General features: G+C 45.8%; 1 protein-coding gene across 1 annotated transcript in view; it reads right to left on the reverse strand.

Moving 5' to 3' along the window:
• Window positions 1–2,000: 2,000 nt before the first annotated feature.
• The window catches only part of Tgfa (transforming growth factor alpha), a gene marked incomplete at its 5' end in the record, with an annotated part of 92,335 nt that continues 76,144 nt past the window's right edge, over window positions 2,001–18,191 (reverse strand). Inside the window, 4 exons of the mRNA XM_010609821.2 lie at window positions 2,001–3,136; window positions 4,736–4,845; window positions 7,624–7,773; window positions 17,919–18,039. Of these exons, the coding sequence (XP_010608123.1) occupies window positions 3,129–3,136; window positions 4,736–4,845; window positions 7,624–7,773; window positions 17,919–18,039 (389 nt within the window). The remainder of the gene's footprint in view (window positions 3,137–4,735; window positions 4,846–7,623; window positions 7,774–17,918; window positions 18,040–18,191) is intronic.

An 18,191-nucleotide genomic window follows, 5' to 3' on the forward strand; every position in this document is an offset into this window, starting at 1 on the left:
AGCCCAGAACCTACTAAAGAGTTGGGGCCTCCTGAGTAGTGTTAGACCATCTATTCTTGCCAAATTGCCTGGAAAAACACCAGTAGCTCATATGCCTTGAGAAACTGGCTTGGAGACATCAGTCAGTTTTCTATACCTGTAAAGAATATTTCTTCCTAAGAAGTTCCAGAACCACAAATCCTCTTCCTTCATCAATGTGATGGGTGAGTGCCAATGTTCCTCCTCCTTGCTCAGGAGAAAGGATGTTAGGGCCACTGTGCCCACCTCTCCTGCCGAGACACACAATCAACCCATTTCTTTCTTGGTTCACATGTATCTAGCTGGGTCCTATCTTCCAGTTTGGATTTGGGTGCTGTATATCATTCTATGTAGAAAGTTTCTTGCCAGTGTGTTTACAGGTTGTGTTTTTCACAACCTGTAGGGCAGTGGGGGAAATTCAGACCCCATAAAGGGTTTTGAAGTCTTTATAAAAAGTCATTTTTAAAATGTGATCTTTTCTGAGACACTTTATTCTGGAAATGATTATGTTTCCCACTGTCAGATGTGTGGCTGCTTGGCAGGCCAGGCCTCCAGAACAGTTCCCTAATCATAGGAAACATTTGGTTTTCTGAAGGTCAAGGAAACACAGTGATTTTGCAGAGATGGCTTACAAGATGAACTTTAAGCCTAAAAAGAGCATTTTTATAGCTATTCAAAGACCAACCCCTGTCAATAAATGGGACAGGGATCCAGTGCTTATCTTCATATGATTTCCAAAGGAGCAATTACCAAAAAAGTAAGGCTATTATATCCTTGGACATGGATAATGGTCCAACCAAGCTCACCTCAACCCAGCCTCAGACCTGCTGGTTTACAAAGGACTGATCCAGAAGGAAGGTGCTTCTGAGGGGCACACATTTGAGTTTAATGGATGTACAGACGCAAGGAAGGGGGCACCAGTGGCTATAACTGGCTGGACCCCAGAACCACAGAATTCACAGACAATAAATCTGAGGTCCTCATCGGGAACCTTTGCTTCTACCATCTGTCAATCTCCATTTTCTTGTACCTCTGCAGTCTCTTGGATGCCAATTACAGATAACATTTTTAGGTGGGCACAGATCTTCTATCTATGAGGTGAAGAAAGCCCGTAACACATTTTCACATCAATTCATACTCTTTAAAAGCAATCAGACCTCTGGGAGTCTAAACTACAAAAAGACTGTCTTAAAGAAAAAAAATGGTTAACTCAAGTTAAAAACAAGTAATGCTCCCCCACTTTTACTGATCTTTTTAAGCCAGAATCTGAGACTTCTGGGGGCTCGGATAAGAAAGTTTAGAACATACTAGGGTCTAAAACCAGCATCAACTGATTGGTGTCTGAGTAGGAGGCTTTAGCCAACCCTTGGCTCTTGTATCTGTTGTTACAGGATTGACCCAAGGTATCTAAATGTGCACCTATTTTCTTTAATAGTTTAAGAAACTGCTGCATTGTTAGGGGATGGGTCTGAATAGACCCAATTTTTGCATTTGATGATTCTGGTGTGGCATCATTAAATAAGTGCCAAAGTTAAACCACAGCTGATGTGGCCTTGACTGTAAAAAATAGAAATTCATAGAAATAGACTAGGGAAGAATTTTCCAGTAAAAGTCAACATGACATGTAAGATCCTTTTAAGGCATGATAAGTTAAATGCATTGAAGTGCTAAAAGGTGGCAGTCTTTTTCTCAAATATTACTGAGTAGTTTCTTCACATGAGTATTTTATATATTATTTCATTGTCATTCTGTTTCCAACTTTTAATGAAAGTTCTGAAGGAAGAACTCCCAGCTGTTCAATTGAAAGGACCCAGGCTGGCCCAGCAGGCCAGTGTTCTCAAGTACTCAGGAGAACAATTTCTACTCCTCTGGAAGGGAAAGTGAAAGGCTTGTTAGTATCTCTGTTCACAAAACTGCCATGCTGAATAGAAAGGAGAAAAACCCACTGGAAGATTTCTCTTAATGCTTAAAAATAAATAGGAAAGTTAAATTTCTTCTTTAAAAATAAAGCAATAAACCGACCAAGCAACAAAATGGAAAATAAAGAATTGGTCCCCTTTCATGGATTCGGCCTGAAATGCCCATGGGTGGTTGCTAATGCCCACACTGGGCTCACAAGGAAGTTAATCCATGTAGTTACCAAGCAGTAGAGTATGTGTTATGTTTACCTGTGCCACACATGTGAGCACTCTTGTTCTCTCTCCCCCATGGGGCCAGACCCCTGCTGCTGGAGCTACTAAATTTTCTAGCAGAATGCATCAGGGCATTTACCTCTTTGTGTTTTTGATGACATGACCTCTGAGCCCTGATCCTGGCTCCTATCCAAATCATCCTCTGGTTCCATTTCCATAGCCTCTGGTCTTAGCTGTCACAGAGGCCAGTCGTTTCTAATCTGCTAACTTTTTAGCCAGCAATACATACATCATTAATGTATAGGTCTGAAGGGGGGTGTGCTTTATACATTGACTTAAAAGATTAAAAATAAAACCATTATCCATCTAATAAATAAGAAATTGTCCTTGAGGGTGGCAACAACTTAAGAAAGTCTTCAGTATCATGTGTCCATGGAAGATGTCAAACTGGTTGACAGTGATGGTCAGAAGACAGAAGACTCGATGACTTCATGTAACAATAAGCCATTTTTCTTTCTTTTCTTCCAACACCAAGAAACAAATGAGATAAAACAGCAACAAATATAGAATCTCCGGTGTTAGGCAGGATTCTGTTGTGGGGAGGTGGCCCATCAAGAAGAAATACAGCCTGGATCCATGGCTGGCAGGAAACAATGGCACACACCCGGACTCAAATACTGCCTGACCCACACAAACTGACGTAGGTAAACAGGAAGGCCACCCCTTTGCAATTCTTGTTCCACCAGTCTTTAAATTGTGGTCCACTGACGTCTTCTATAGGGCGCACCAAATAACCCCAAGCAGACAAAGTTCTGACAAAGTTGTGAAGACCCACTGAAAACAAAATGCTGCAAGGCGAAGGTGGACAACTGAGGAATGGTCTGCCAGCCCATCCTGGGCATCCCTGGAGGTGCTGTCCTAAAGAAGGCCTTTCTTCATTGGTTGCCACAGTCTACCTGGCCAAATTCTTCTGGTTCTTCAGACCACTGGCAGGAAAGAAAAACAGGTTAGGCATTGTGGGCTAGACTCCTGTCACATAGCGAAAAAGAGATTATGACAAAGAGTTGGAGATGGCATCAGTCAATATCACCAGGTTCTCTTGGGCAGTTATACCCAAGTTCCAATTCGGCAGGTTCAACCTCAGGGGCAGAAACTTCTGAAATTGGACTTTCTGTGCCAGAGGACATCAGAAGGCTGATGAAAAGTGAAATGGGTTGTAGCAGAGGAGAAGGGAATAGGGACAGTGGATACACCCCGCTGTAGCTGGGGCCCCTGCAAAGGGTGGTTTGGTGGGCAGCTCAGGAGCTGGTTCAGGGCCTGGTCCTAGCATGGCTTCCCCTAAAGCGATTATAAGAATGGACCCATTATTTTTCAGTAGGGGAGCCCCAAGGGGCTCCTCTGTGCATGGTAGAGCAGCATAGACAGTTCTCAGCTCCTGAGTCCAGCTCAGCCTGAACATCTGCCTGCCCTAATCCTTCAGGAGACTGTTTACCCACAACATTCATGAATTAGCCTCCTCTTTAAGGCCCATATAAAGGTTAATGGATGCATGTCCTAGGAGGTATGGGCCTCCTAAATCTAGGCAGTGCTCTTAAACAATTACTGTCATTACTGAAATGAATAACGGTGCTGTTAGACCTCCATCTCCTTCCAAGCCAGACTGCTATGATAATTAATGAATACAGGGGTGTCTGGCCCCCCAGTCACATTTCTCCCCACCCTGCCCATGCAACCTGGAGTTCCTGGACTGCCAGCTGCTTCTTAGAGAAGGAAAAGTCCAGGTAGATTAGCCTTTGGTGATTGTCTCCTGATCCTGGACTTCCTCAGTAGGAAAATTAAGTTATGATGGGCTCTCTTGGACAAAAGTACATTCCAGGATAACTTGTTGATGTGGATGAGATTTTTCAGGACTGGTTTAGATATAGGAATTACTCAACTCCAGGACCCAAGAGCCAGTGATGCCAGTTTGGGCCCACATCTATGGCCATCTTCTTCAAGGATATTGGTGAAATTCATAAAACAATGTTAAACTTAATGAAAATCACTGGACATAAAAGTTTGGAGGATTCATAGAGACCTTTAGTAGGCCAAAATCCTCCACTGACCAATGGAAAGTGGACACGTTTTTCTTCAGGGGAAGACAGTGAATATCTGTTACGTGACTACAGTTTGGTACACAGTATACCAGTGGTGGTGAACCTATGGCACACATGCTGCCCTGGGCTGTTTCTTACCATTGAGAGCTCTAAAATGTTTGCCATTACTGCACTATGCTATGTGTTTTATGTCAGTACTCATCTAATTTGAACACAGTCTTTTAAAAAGAAAACTGAGGCAGTATGATGTTAAGTGACTTGTCAAAGGTAACATAGGCACCAGCACGGATAAAACAGTTCCTTTCTAAGTCAAACACACCTTATAATGAACCAAACTCAACTCGGTAGAATAAAACAACTCTCCTTTCCTCCTCCTTTTGGCCTCACTGTCCTGGAACTTGGGCCCTGTCTTGGAGGAGAGGGTCATTTTTTCTGCCTAGTGCCTCACAAGGAAGAAAAGGCTCCTTCCACCTTGATGCCGTCCTTTACCTGTTTCTGAGTGGCAGCAGGAGGTTCTTCCCTTCAGGAGGGCGCTGGGCTTCTCATGCCTGCAGACGAGAGCGCGGCACCACTCACAGTGCTTTCGGACCTGGCAGCAGCTGCAAAGATCCAGAGAAGACTGTCTGAGCTGGAGTGGGGCAGGAGAGCCTGGTAGGAGAGCCTGGCAAGAGGTCCTGGTTGGGCAGCTCTGGTCTCCCAAGCAGGCTTTCTATAGGGACCTCTAAGGTTTGGAGCTGAGGGCCTCGTGGAGTGGTGGCCCTCTGGGGCAGATTCTGGCCACCAACAATAGGACCTGTTGGCTGCCCCTAAGCCCCAGCAGTATTTCTGCTCTGGAGTCACAGGGTCACCTGGTTCCTACTTCTCTGGCTGTCAGAGGGGACTGGTCTCCCACCCACCTGCTTTCTCCATAAAGAACTATTTAAGAAACTCCACAAATGCAAGAATAGCCTCATAACAACCATGAAGACTGGGGCTAAGGAGCCCCCTCTAGTTGGCGGGGCTGTAAGAATTTAGGAGTTCACTCGGCAGGCATTGCCTGATGCAGAGCAGGAAACTTGGATGTGCTGAGTTGATTTGCACAAGAATGAGTCATAGATTATTAAGGCTTTGAGTCCTGCTTTGAGGACTAAACTGTACTTTTGAAAATCCAACCTGTCTGTAATCCTATGTTACTCAGAGTTGGGAAGCAACATGGTTAAGAGGACTCCTGCTTCACTCTGTAGGCAGCAGCGAGCAGTTTTCAATTAGGAAAAACAACCACTGAACCCAAAAGAACAGAGAAACATTAACCACCTAGAGACAACAGCAGCTGATATCAGGAAAGACTTCATTCCCACTCATTTAAGCCTTAACATATATACAATCTATGTATCCATGGACTGGGGCTGGGAGAAGTTTTGCCAAAGAAAGTTGAGGAAATAAGCCAGGGGCTAAGCCACTTGATACTAGGTAGCACTTCATGGTCTCTACCCCAGCCCCTCTTTTTCTGCCCTGTCCTGGTGTATGAAGCTTGAAATGTTACTAAGCCTCTGAATCTTTGGGCAGCAGTGCTGAGAAGGGACTCTGAAATCTTCTTACCTAACTTGCTCAGTCTCAGGTGGAAAATGAGAGGCTAGAGCAGTCAGTCTGCTAGGACTTGGAGGCCTCCTAAGTCACAGAGCTCATCCACATAGGAAGAATTTAAAAATCTTAATTCCAGACCCATCAGTGATACTTTCTTGTAGCCAGCTAGCCAGGTAGGCATGCCCTGGTCACTTCCCAGCCAGGAGGGTCCCAGGACATTGGAATCAAGGCCTCTAGCATGGGAGGAACTGGTGCCATCCTTGACTGTGCAACTCAGCTGGGCCCCTTGCCCAGCAACTGGTAGCCTAAAGAGGCTTAGTCTCTGCAGGGGCAGGCTGAGAAGGGACAGAGGAGAGGTGAGACTGGCTGCCTCTCTGGGCATAGGAGATGCTGTCCAGGCATCTAGATCGTCCCTGCCAAATTAGCTTTCAAGTCCCTTTGAAGAGGTCCAAGTGGGCCTCCAGCCTTGTCCCCAAGGATCTGGGACCCTCTTGGCTATAGAAACAGTGCTATAGAAGTGCCAGATGAGCACATCCAGATAGCTGGCCACGGTAAGTGAGGCCAGTGGTTTGCTAGGTGGCTTCCCCTCTCCCAGGACAGGTCTCAGTGAGGGGTAGGGCCTGGACTGTGTCCCATCCTGAGCCAATACTGCTTTTCCATTCCCTGCAATCACACTTTCCCAAGGTACCTGCCAGTTGAGGAACCCATTTAGGGAGGAAGGAAAAGTTCTCCCAGTTCAGACTTCATCCTTTTCCACTTAGCACTAGCTTGGTCCAGGAGGAGGGGAGAAGGCTGTGCTACGGCTACAAGCTAGGGCTGTAAGGTGCACTTCATTTTTTGTCAGACCAGGGGCACGTTCTTTAGATGTCCCAATAACAGTAGATCAACAAACCAACAGGACAGAGTCCCTTATTTGTCTTGTGAACCTAGACAACCCCAGAGAGCTAAAACCTGGCTTCCTGTGTTAGCATATAACTGCTCACTGCAGCCATCCACATATCGTCTCTACTGTGAGTCAACCTGCACTGAGCTGACTGCTGGCCTTGAACTGACCTATGGATTCCTCATGCCTGTCCAGTTAGGTATAAATCCTCTGCGAGTTTGCTCTGTGACTTGGAGTGTAGATATTTCCAAGGAATAAATCTGGTCTTGTGCCAGGTACTAGGAACACAACACTGTATTCTGACACTGCAGAGCATTGGTAGATATGGGTTAAGATGGAAATGGGGCTAAGACACTCCTGAGAAGGTCTCTCTTGGTCTGAGGCTCAGAACAGCTTCCTGAAGGATACACCACAGGTGCTGGATTTTGGAGGATGAAGAGGGGCAGAGTGGGACAGAAAGAGGAAAGTCCATGCAGAGTGGTGCTTGTCAGCCTGTAATAACATCAGCCGCGGTCTTTGATGTTACTTTAGAATTTGCAAATTTCCTTCTGCAGAGAAAAAGTGCTTCTGCTACTGTCCAAAAGAGGCTGGGAGCCGTTTTCAGTCTCCTTGGGAGCACCAGTCTATTTATCACTATTTTGAAGCCTCTAAGCCTAAGTGTGGAGAGAGAGACCACGCGTTGCATTGATACTGGCTTTTAGTCGTGCACAGACCACTGCTGACGACCTGTCCAGGATGTTTTAGGATTTGACACAGCTTGGCTGCCACACTGTGCCAAAAGTCATCAAAGTTTCTCTTAGCTTTGCTGACATCACTCAGACTTCACAGCAATCAGCCGTGCTGAGGTGTCTATGGTATGTGGCCATGCTGCAGATGTCCCTGCTGGGGCAGGCAGGAAGAGCATCTGACCTGAGGGGCAGCAAATACTCACTGTATCAGCACACATGCAATGATGAGGACAGCCAGGGCCACAATGGAGACCACCACCAAGGCAGTGATGGCCTGTTTCTTCTGACTGGCGGCCACCACGGCCAGGAGGTCTGCGTGCTCACAGCGTGCACCGACGTACCCAGAATGGCAGCTGGGGGAGAAAGGGATGTCAGCATGCTCCCCACACAAGATCTTTTTCTCTGATCAGGGAGGGCTTAGGCACAGGGAGCCAGAACCCACAAGAAAAGCCCAAAGGAGCCCCTCCCCTTGCTCTGGGAGACCAAATTGTGAGTAAAAGGATCATCTTCCCCTGCCATAGGCACTGCTTGCAGAGAGGAGGGAAACCAATTTTCTTCATTCCCTAGGGATAAAAGGTGCTGTGAATTATTACTCTGCTAATTCTTGTATAGGGAGGAATAGAGGTAGCAAAGGTGTTTCTGACAAAGAACTGCACTTTGGTAGTTCATACAGATCCAGTTTTTTTTTTTTTTTTTTTTTTTTTTACGGGGGTAAGAACTCGGGTCCTTGCACTTGCGATTTTTTTTTTTTTTTTTTTTTTTTTTTTTTTTTGGTACCAGGGATTGAACTCAGGACCTCACACTTGCAAGGCAGGTGATGGCACCACCGAGCTAAATCTCCGGTCCTAGATCCAGGTTATTTTCAAGCCAAATGTAATATGTCAAGAATTTCTGATGAGAGAAAGTCAACGTGCTAAATTAGTTGAAGACAGGATATTCTTAGCTTTTTTATCTTCTTCGTCAAGTTTAATTAGTCCTCCAAATATCCAAGTACGCAGGGAACATCCTGGGAGGGGGCCCAGTACAACTACCTTGTCTCTGTAGGAGTGGAATCTTGGTGTCCTCACATTCAACAATACCTCCACTAGAGGGTTAGTACAGCCACAAGCAAGGTCACACAAGGAGGTGCCTCACCAGTGTCACCACTCTGAATTTCTTTGGTTTCAATCATGATAACACAGATTGCTGCCATGCAGTGAGTTTCCACTTGCTGATCCTCCAGGGTGTGCCCCAGCCACAATGAAATGTTGGGCATCTCCTTCTACAGGCATCTTCCCCCCAGGCACCCCATTCTTCTCAGTAGAAGACAGTTGGCTTACACACTGGTCCCTTCTTATTGTGAATAAAAGTATTTGAGTGCCACTTTTGGGGACTTCCTTGAGGAGCAGCCCCACATCTCAGGCTGGATTTGAAGTGTGGTCTCTCTTCCCATATGGTAATGATAGCTAAACTTTTTTCTTTAAAGAGTCTACCTTTTGATCAGCTAACTATAACTTTCACTTATAGATTGAAAGGCCTTTGAACAACAAGGAAAACTAAAACTAAAAGGGAATTCATAGTCCTGAGGCACCTGCCATTGTGCCAGGCTGGCCCCAGGACCATTATGTTTGTGTTACTACCAGACCTGTGCTCCTGGACCACTGGGCCCTAGAGGCAAGAAAAGTGCTTGAAGCCACTTGATAAACATGGTCTCTTTTCTCGGAGCACAGATTTTGTCCAATGTCAACAAAAATTTAAGCATTTTAATGCTGAAGGATTAGATACGTACAGATTTAAGGTTTATGGCAAACAGGAGATGCTGCAAAAGTTGATTCTGAAGGTCACAGACTAGAATATAAGGTGTTCAAGCTTGTTTAAATTTAACCTTGTTTAAATTTTAAATTCAGGTGTTTGTTCTTTGGTTAAGGGTTTTACATTTAACATGTTTTCTCATTTAGTCGTTGCATGAAAAAAAATCAAGTCCTTGTCTGTCTTGCACCTGTCCTTCTAGGGACTCTAAAGGGCTTTTACCGGGTCTGCTGAGTCTGGGCTCACTCCCACTCACCAGGCTGCTGTAGCCACATGGTAGATCAAGACTGGACTGGGAGCTTAAAGAGTAAACTCTATCAAATCTAGCTTTTGCTTTAGCCTCTAATCTTGAAAGTGTAAAGACATTTGAGAATTTTAATTGAGCAAGGTACAAAGGGTTTGCAGTCTTTGGTAAGTAAGAAAGTTGAGAGGCGCCAACTGTGATGGAAAATGCCTTGTATGGTTCCCTACAGCATGGGGAATGAAGAGTAGGCTCTGGACTATGAAAGACCAAAGTAGAAGGTGGGAGGATCTCTAATAGAAGACTTCTCCTGAAGAAGAATTTGGATCACTGAAATCTGAATACGAGCACTGACTCGCTATCTCTCACAGCTCAGGGCAACGAGGCAGGAGCAGGTGTGTGTTTATTTTTATTTACCTCACAGTTCTAGGGATTATATCCAGGGAGTGCTGAGTTGCTTTCCAGATCTTTTTAAAAGCTTTTAAAATTTTGATGCAGGGCCTAAGCTGGCCTCAAAGTTGTAATGTTCCTACTTCAGCCTCCTGAGTAGCTAGGATTACAAGTGTGTGCCCCATTTGTGTGGTTTTGTCTGGTTTAATCTTAAAAACCACCCACAGGCAGAAATAGAAAAACAGCTCACCCAGTTGTACTGGCCCTTTCCCTCTCAGAGGAAAGTGACAGCAGACCCAACTCAAGGAAAGGAGGTGATCAGCAGCTGACCCAGGCATGCAGACATCTAAGCTGTCAGTGTCTAAACAACACTGGGCCAAGTGTCCTTCCTCCGCCCCATCCCCAAGGTTTTACTCTTCACTGACTACACCCTCCCTTCCAGAGGTGAGCCTGAGTTGTGGGCTTCCTCAGCATGATGTTTGACACAGCCTCCCCACAGGGTCCTCATGGACCCTCTCTGCTTTGTCTCCCACTACTTACATTCCCAACTGTCCCCGTTATGTCGCCCATGCCCCACAAGCCTGGGATTAAACCCGTCTGCTGCGCCTAGTACAGTGCCCAGCATGTGGGCGCTCAGGACAGAATCAATGAGGGCCGCCTGCCACTTGCCCACTCTCAGTTCCTGTTTTCTTCTCTGCCGTACTGTCCTCAGATTTCACTTTAAAGACCATATTCTCCAAAAATATGTACTTTACATACTCATTTATTTGTCCAGTCACCCATTTGCCCATTTTTCCATAGCTCCTTCAATGGCTTTCCCTGTCCTCCTTTGAACACCCAGATGACCAGGTCTGTCTCCTCTCTTTTCTGTCTCCCTTTTGTTCCTTTGTGCAGGGCCAGGCCTGGTTCTACAAAATATCCTTCTTCTCAGTTGCTCTTTATGGGGAGGAAAGAAAAAGTGTTTGGTGACATCCTTTCTTTAAAACAATTCCCCAGCTTCCACTCATATTAGATTTAATGATGTTGATTATTTTAGGCACAAGTCACCTGAAGAGGAAGAAGAGGCACTTTGCCTGGCTATAAATGAGTCACATATGACTCAGGTGGCATCCTCTCCTTTACCGCAGTCCGGCACTGGTTTCTACCCAGCTGCACATTAGAATCACTTGGGAAGCTCTGGAAACAGCCAGGGCCAAGACTACACCCCTGGATATGCTCAGCTAATTGGTCTGGGCACCAGCTGCTTCTTCTAGTAGGCAGCTGGGCCCGAGAGCCATGGGCGTAGGACTATTATCCAAGTGCACAGAACCAAGAGCCAACAAGTCCCAAATCTGCTGGTTCCTCTTTCTCCTCCCCCACCTCAATATTCTCCCAGGGTGGTGGCTACAAAATTAGGCCCTGCATATCAGATGCTAGAGAAATGGGAGATGTTACTCCCCTCAATTTAAGAAAGGAATCTGAGTAAATGGCAGTTACTTTATCACAAAGGAGAATGGGAGCTATGTTACTGAACATTTTCAGGTATCACTCGACCATTCCATTTCGTGTCTAGTGAATGTAGAGAGCCAGTGACAGCCACTGGGGTCAGCGACTTTGTCTTGTCTTTGTAATTCTGAAACTGAGGATCCAGGACCACATTCAACCTGATGCCCCACAGTAAGAACAAAAAAGAAAGAAGTGCAACAGGAAGAAAAGAAAGAGCACAGCCAGAGAAGGACCAGGAGCCACAAAAGGGCCCACAGAGGCTTGGGATAAAGGCCACATGCTTCAGCCACTGGGTCCCTGAGGCGTTTTTCACTCTTGTTGCTGATTAAGTCTGAAGGTTGTTTTGGTGCTATTCTTAGGAGCAAACATTGCAGCTGTGGGCCTATTTTAACATTAAAAAATTCAACTGCCTGTGAGGCGCTTTCTCTCTCTTGAGAGCTCTCAGGTCTTCCCTCCACCCCCACTTCACTTGGTCGGTGGTGCCCTTTTTAAAGGTTGAGAAATGCAGTACTGCATGTAGGGCTGTGTTCTGAACTTTTATTTTTCCTTAAGACAAATTTTCTCCAACTAGAAAACAAATGTTTCTGAGCAAACTAGAAAGTATATATGTCAGAAAGAAAAGGAAAAAAGAAAGCTCATGTCACTGCACCCCAGCCCCAAGTGGCAGCCCACTTTCCCTTCCATACTCTTTCTATTTAGTTTTAAACATAGTCATTTTTACAATTTTGTATCGACTTCTCTCATAAGATCTCTTCATTATTTTACTATCCCATTAAAAACTCTGCAAAAGTCATTTTAAGAAGATGCACAATAATTTATGTACGGCAGTTGCTTTATCAAATTCTTACCACTTAGACCAGAACCAGTTGTGGTATAAGTAATGCCAACTATTAACTTTGTGCACATATCTTTGTTTTTATTTGAGATTAAGTGTCAAAGACAGAGTCCCAAAGGTAGGCACAACATGGCACAGACTCTGCAGGCAAACTGTTGGGTTCCTAGCCCTTTTTTCACTTCCTGCCTGTGTGACCTTGAGCAAGTCATTTACTTCTCTGTGCCACACATTCTGCATCTTTAAAATGTAACAATAATACCTACCTCACAGAGCATTAAATGAGTTAGTACCTTCCACAGTGCAATAAGTAGTGCCCGAAACAAAGAAGGGCTATGTAAGTGCTAAACATGTAGAGAAAAGATGGGGATATTTTTAGTGCTCTTGAAATCTTATCTTTATTTGCAGTGATGTACTCTTTGGCTGGAGACTAGTACTCTGATTATTAGCTAAGTCTTTTGGCATAGGTTTCAAGATAAAGTCTTGAATACAAGAGTTCAGGATTAAGTTTGAAATAGCTTTAGAAATGTTCCACAAGTAAGATTAAAGTTAGAGAGAATAAAAATCTATTATCTATTTTTAAAAATATGATTTACACCAACTTGCCTTTAACACAGCACAATCCCACAGAGCCAGGACGGGAATGGGTACACGTGGTACACGGCACAGGTATTGGGCCGATCGGTTCTTGGTCCCTCAAGAGCTGGATTCACCCAGTGTGATCTTCTCTCCAGGCCATGGCTGGAGGCAGGGCTTCCGTTACAGCTCTGGGCTGGGGTTCACACGGCATGTCTACCCTCAGCAGGACCTAATGCTGCCCCTGAGCCGTGGTGGTGGGGATAGCAGTGCTGATGTGCTAGTGATCGTGCCCATGGCAGCTGCAACAGCAAACACCTGCTCTATATTGTCATGGGAACTGGGCTTGGAGGTGCTCTCGGGCTATCTCCTAGAGTTTTCAGTGATGATGACAGAAACAGTCTGTATCTGAACCATTGGCCAACTCGAGGTGCTGAGTGCTTAAAATGTGGCTAGTGCAACTAAGAAGCTAAATCTTAATTATATCAATTCATATAAATAGTCTCATATGTCTAATGGCTCGTCTTAGACAGCAATTGCTTTCTATGCTTTGTCTCCGAGTCCTCATTACAAGCCAATAAAGTGTTAGCACTCCCATTCTGTACACAAAGAAATTGAGGCTTAATGGGGCTAAGTCATTTATATAAAAGACTCAGCTGGATTTTGGCCCAGGTCTGTCTGGCCTCCAAATCCACAGCTTTAAATGCATTATCCTGCCTGGTGACCCTATCTGCTTTAGATGGAGGCAGGGCTAGTACAAGGTCACACACTTTCTCCAGACCTGGGGTGTGAGTGATGCTGTATCAGTCAGCCCCTCCTCCACTGGCTGGTTGTTGAGATGGCAGTAGACCCACATATAGTGGCCCGTGTACCCATAGGAACTCCCCTACCTCAAACCCCCCCAACCGTGTGTTGGTCACAGGGCATCCTGCTTATAACTGATGGTGGCTGCATCTCTTTGTTTGTTCAGATTCCATTGGAATGAACTGTGGCCAGGGCCATGGGGAATGTTTTCCTTGGCTGATGACAATGTGTTTTCACACTTTGCTATGGGAAAGCTGTCAGGGAGCTCAGTATTGAGGAGTGTTTTGGACAGGTGAGAAACTTCAAACTAGTTGCCTCTGGTTGCCGACATGAGAACTCTTACAACTTGTCACTTGGGTGGCTTCCTCTGACTGTTTTCCTTTGTTTGAAGGCTTCTGCAGGCAGTAGACCAACAGTATGAGGAATGTGCCTCAGGGAGAATGGGTGCTCCAGCCTCATCACACTTTTATAGCCTTACTGTCTTGGCACATTCTCTTCTCGTATGATTTCTGATATGGCTGGGTCCGAGTGGAGAGTTAGTAAAGGGCTCATCTGAAACAAAATGTCTGGGGATGATTTTCACTATCTTTGGCCATACTATGGCTAGTTATTTGTTTTAACTTTTTCTTTTTGGTACCAGGGATTGAAGTCAGGACCTTGTGCTTGCAAGGCAGGCGCGGCACCACTGAACTAAATCATCAGCCCTGTTTTAACTTTTATTGTTGTTCCCCCACATTATACTATATAATGTCATTTTAGGTTTTCTAGGAACCTAAAAATTATTCTCATAGAAGAGATTCTAAAGATGGTAGTATTTTAGAAAGGGCTCTCTTTCAAGGCTGTGATCTTGGCTTATTATGGGTTTTTTAATCAGGTCATGACAGATGGGGCTGTACCTCAAGGTATGTCAGTTTTATTGACCAGAATATTGCATGTGTCAGCTTCCCAAAGCTTGGGTGGTTCTTAAGAGCAGGAACAGAATGTTCTGGCTTTCCCTGCACAGACACAGAGTTTCTGGTCTAGTGGGAATTAATTAGAACATTCTTTTAGTTACTGTAAATACAAGAAGGTATAGGTGTGGTTCTGTCTTCCTGAGCTTAGGAGCAAGCAAGGTGGGGGGAATCAAGCCCTGCACCAGGGCTAAGGGCTTGGCTTGTTGGACTGTGCAGCCTTAGAATGCTAAGCAGGTGGATGGCATGCCATTCTCTGTCCACACAATCCCACGCGTTAGAGCAGAAGGGGCCGTCAGGTCATTCTGTCTTGGGGCTGCATACTTGCTGCTCTTAGGGGTCATGGGGCATCCAAAGGGAACCAAGTAGGCTAGGCTAAGCAGGGCAGCAGTGGCAGCAGGTGCTGGAGACCAGCATTCTGCTGTGATGTCAGAGTGATACTGGATTTGGGAGAGATGGGGATCAGAGAACTGGAAAGGGCAAGCCTGTCTGTGGTGGAGGTAGGCACACCTGAGCCCCAGCCAGTGCTGCCATTCTTCTCATTCTGCAGGGAATGTAGGACCTGACTTCTGAAATGCTGACAACTAATTAAAGCCACCAAAGTACAATATGGGGCATCACTTACTGCTGCATAAAACATGTCCATGGGCTGAACACTGTCCCTGGGCTACCAAGATCCAGTGGGGGAACTGAGGTAAAGAGCTGGTAATTATTTGCATTGCCATAGCTTCCCCAGATAGTCAGCTTTTCCAGGTTGCCAGGATGTCTTGGCTGTTCTCATTCTGTGTACTTGGCTCACAGGAAGGACTTGTTAAGGACCATGGTCAGGGGACTGAGCTTGGGAATGACCCTGATCTTTCTCTGGAGGAAGGTTTATCTACAGGGGGAAGATGCCAACATCTTTCTTGGGAAACTGAGGTTAGAGATTTGAGGTGAATTTTGAGAACTGAGGCAGGGTACCCTCTGGACAATAGCTGAGACTGTGGGTTTTGAGGCTAGAATGATTGGACCGAATCTCACCTCTGCCATCTTCTAGTTCTGGGACTCTGAGCAAGCTGCTTACTTTCTTTGAGTCTCAATTTTCTCACTACTACAATGAAGGCAGTAGTCCCTACTGGAAAGGGAAGTCATAGGACTCCACGAGAGATTGTATGTGGAGTGCTGAGTACCATGCCTGGCATAGCTATGGCTTTTATTGAGAGCTTACTATTTCTACTAGTAGGAATAGTTATAATGCGACTGGGGAGAGAGATGGCTGATTATCCTCATTTCCAAGATGTCATGGTATGGGACTTTGATGGACAATTATCCTCCTTGGGCTGACAGCAGGGCTTAGGACCCAGACTTGGGAGAATAGAAGAGCATCACCCACTCCCAGCATCAGAAGCTTCAGCAGCTAATGGAGTTTCAGCCACAGGTATAGTCATTGCTTGGCTGGTCTGCTGGCCGAGGCTCCAGGCTGCCAGCCCTCTGGAAGTTTATACTAGCACCTGACCTGATGGGAAGAAAACCCAAGGAAAATCCTCCAACACATAGCCTAGTGCACAGGGAGGCCCATGCTGGACTCTCAGCTCCCAGAAGAGGGCCTTCTGTCTGCTGTCCAGGGAGGCTTTCAGCTATGTGGGCTGAGGCTAAACTCCCCCTCCAGGGCCAACATTTTTCCACAATGACCTGCATACTAATAAAAACAATCCCATTAGTCCTCCAGAGGCCTCTAATGTGCATTTTAATAAGAATGAAAATCATGGATAATGACAGTGTCTACTATCATTAACATCATTGTGCGTTGTGTTACTGGGTGGAGAGAGCTCTCACTTGGGGACACTCTTAGTGCTGCAGACTTTCCCATGAGGAAGTAGGCCAGCATGCCTCCCCTTTTTCTCTCCAGGTGAGGCTCAGAGGCACCCAGGTGTCCCGCAGGAGTAGGAAAGCCTTCCCACCACTGCTGACCACAGCAGGCTGTCCTGGTCCCCCCTGGGCTAGTTAGTGCATCTAATACCCTTAGGCCTCATGCCTAAGAACTCAGCTTCAGGAGCCAGAGAGCCTAAGCTCTGCTACATGACCTGGTCACAACCGAACCTCTCTGTGCCTACCTCATGAAGTCATTAAGAGGATTAAATGAGTTAACACAGAAATTGTGCATCAAATAGTGCCCCAGCAGGAAGCAAAAGCTCCATAAATACTAGTTTTTATTAACAATCAATATTATTTGTAGTATTACGAGGTTGACCATACAAAATTGCTGGCTTTTGACCCATAAAAATGGCAATTTCACATGATCATTGCTTCTTAACTGGGGAGTGATAGTTTTAATTGCTACAACTGAAGAGATGGTGATACTGTCATCTACTGGGTAAGATTGCTAACATCTTCAGCACATAGATCAGCCCCCAAACAGAGTCCTCTAGCTCCAAATATCCACAGTGCCAAGGCTGAGAATAGGTCTACCTAATAGTATTCAACTATGCATAGATGATCCTAAAACATCTTTTCCCAAAACATATATGGCTCCCACTGCTGGGAGGATAAAGTCTTACTTCTGACAGGCTCTGACTTCCAACCTCATATCCTTCTGTCTCCCTGTTGTAGCCCCCAGACCTGTAACAGCCACCCTCCCCGACTGGCGCTCCAGGTCTGGAGCAAGCTCTCTGCTTGCCACATTCATGAAGCCTGTCACCTGCTCAGGGAAGCTTCCCTTGAGTGCCTTTCTTCCCCAACCTGGCTGACCATGGCAATCACTGGTGGCTTTTAGCCAACCTGATTTCCAGTCCTACTCCTGGAGGTTCTGACTCAGTAAGTCAGGGATGAGAGTCAGTAGTATTTTAAGAAGCCCACACAAGGCTGGTGCTCCACAGGCCAGGAAGCCATCTTGCTTATTTATACATTTATATATTGATGCACTTATACATTGCTCCTTGCTCTGCGATCACTTATGTATATGAGTACTTTGCATGTACTTCCATGAAAATCTGCTGGAGTGGAGAAACCTCATGTAGGACACTTGGTCATTCAAAGGTACCCAGCTCAGTGCCTTGACCTCTAAGAACTCCAAAGAGTGAATTTAATTCTAGTCCAGGAATTTTCCAATTTGGCTGAATCCAGGAATCACACCAGCTGCTTGGTAATAAGCAGAGCCCAGGCTCCCCATGTTAGTTAAGAGCCACCAGTGATTGCCATGATCAGCCAGGCTGGGGAGGAAAGGTGCTCAAGGAAAGCTTCCCTGAGCAGGTGACAGTCTCCATGACCCCAGAATCTGGTTTTAAACCAGCTAGCTTTAAAGCAGGTGCCCTTGGCCCACTGCTCTGATCCTCCTACATGCTGAATTCCAGCGCTCTTAGGAGTCTCTAGCAAGCCTTGTGGAAGCAAATTCTCTTCTAATTAGGTGCTGAACAATCCCCAGCCCAGAACCCCAGTACACTAAGGGACACTTACACACATGCTGGCTTGTCCTCCTGCACCAAAAACCTGCAGGTTCCATGGAAGCAGAACTGAGTGTGGGAATCTGGACATTCGTTAAAATGTGATACCACTGCTGCGGCCACAGGCGGTTCTGCTGGGGAGAAAAGAAACAGTGGGTTCAGACAAAGGCATAGCTGCCCTATGTGTCCCCATGACCCTTACCCCACCAGTTAAGAATGGTAGAGCCCCACACTGGACGTGGTGGCACACACCTGTAATCCCAGCACTTGGGAGGCTGAGGCAGGA

This window comes from Fukomys damarensis, unplaced genomic scaffold (genome assembly GCF_012274545.1).
Source record: "Fukomys damarensis isolate Sample0158 unplaced genomic scaffold, DMR_v1.0_HiC HiC_scaffold_2, whole genome shotgun sequence".
Taxonomy (NCBI): Eukaryota; Metazoa; Chordata; class Mammalia; order Rodentia; family Bathyergidae; genus Fukomys; species Fukomys damarensis.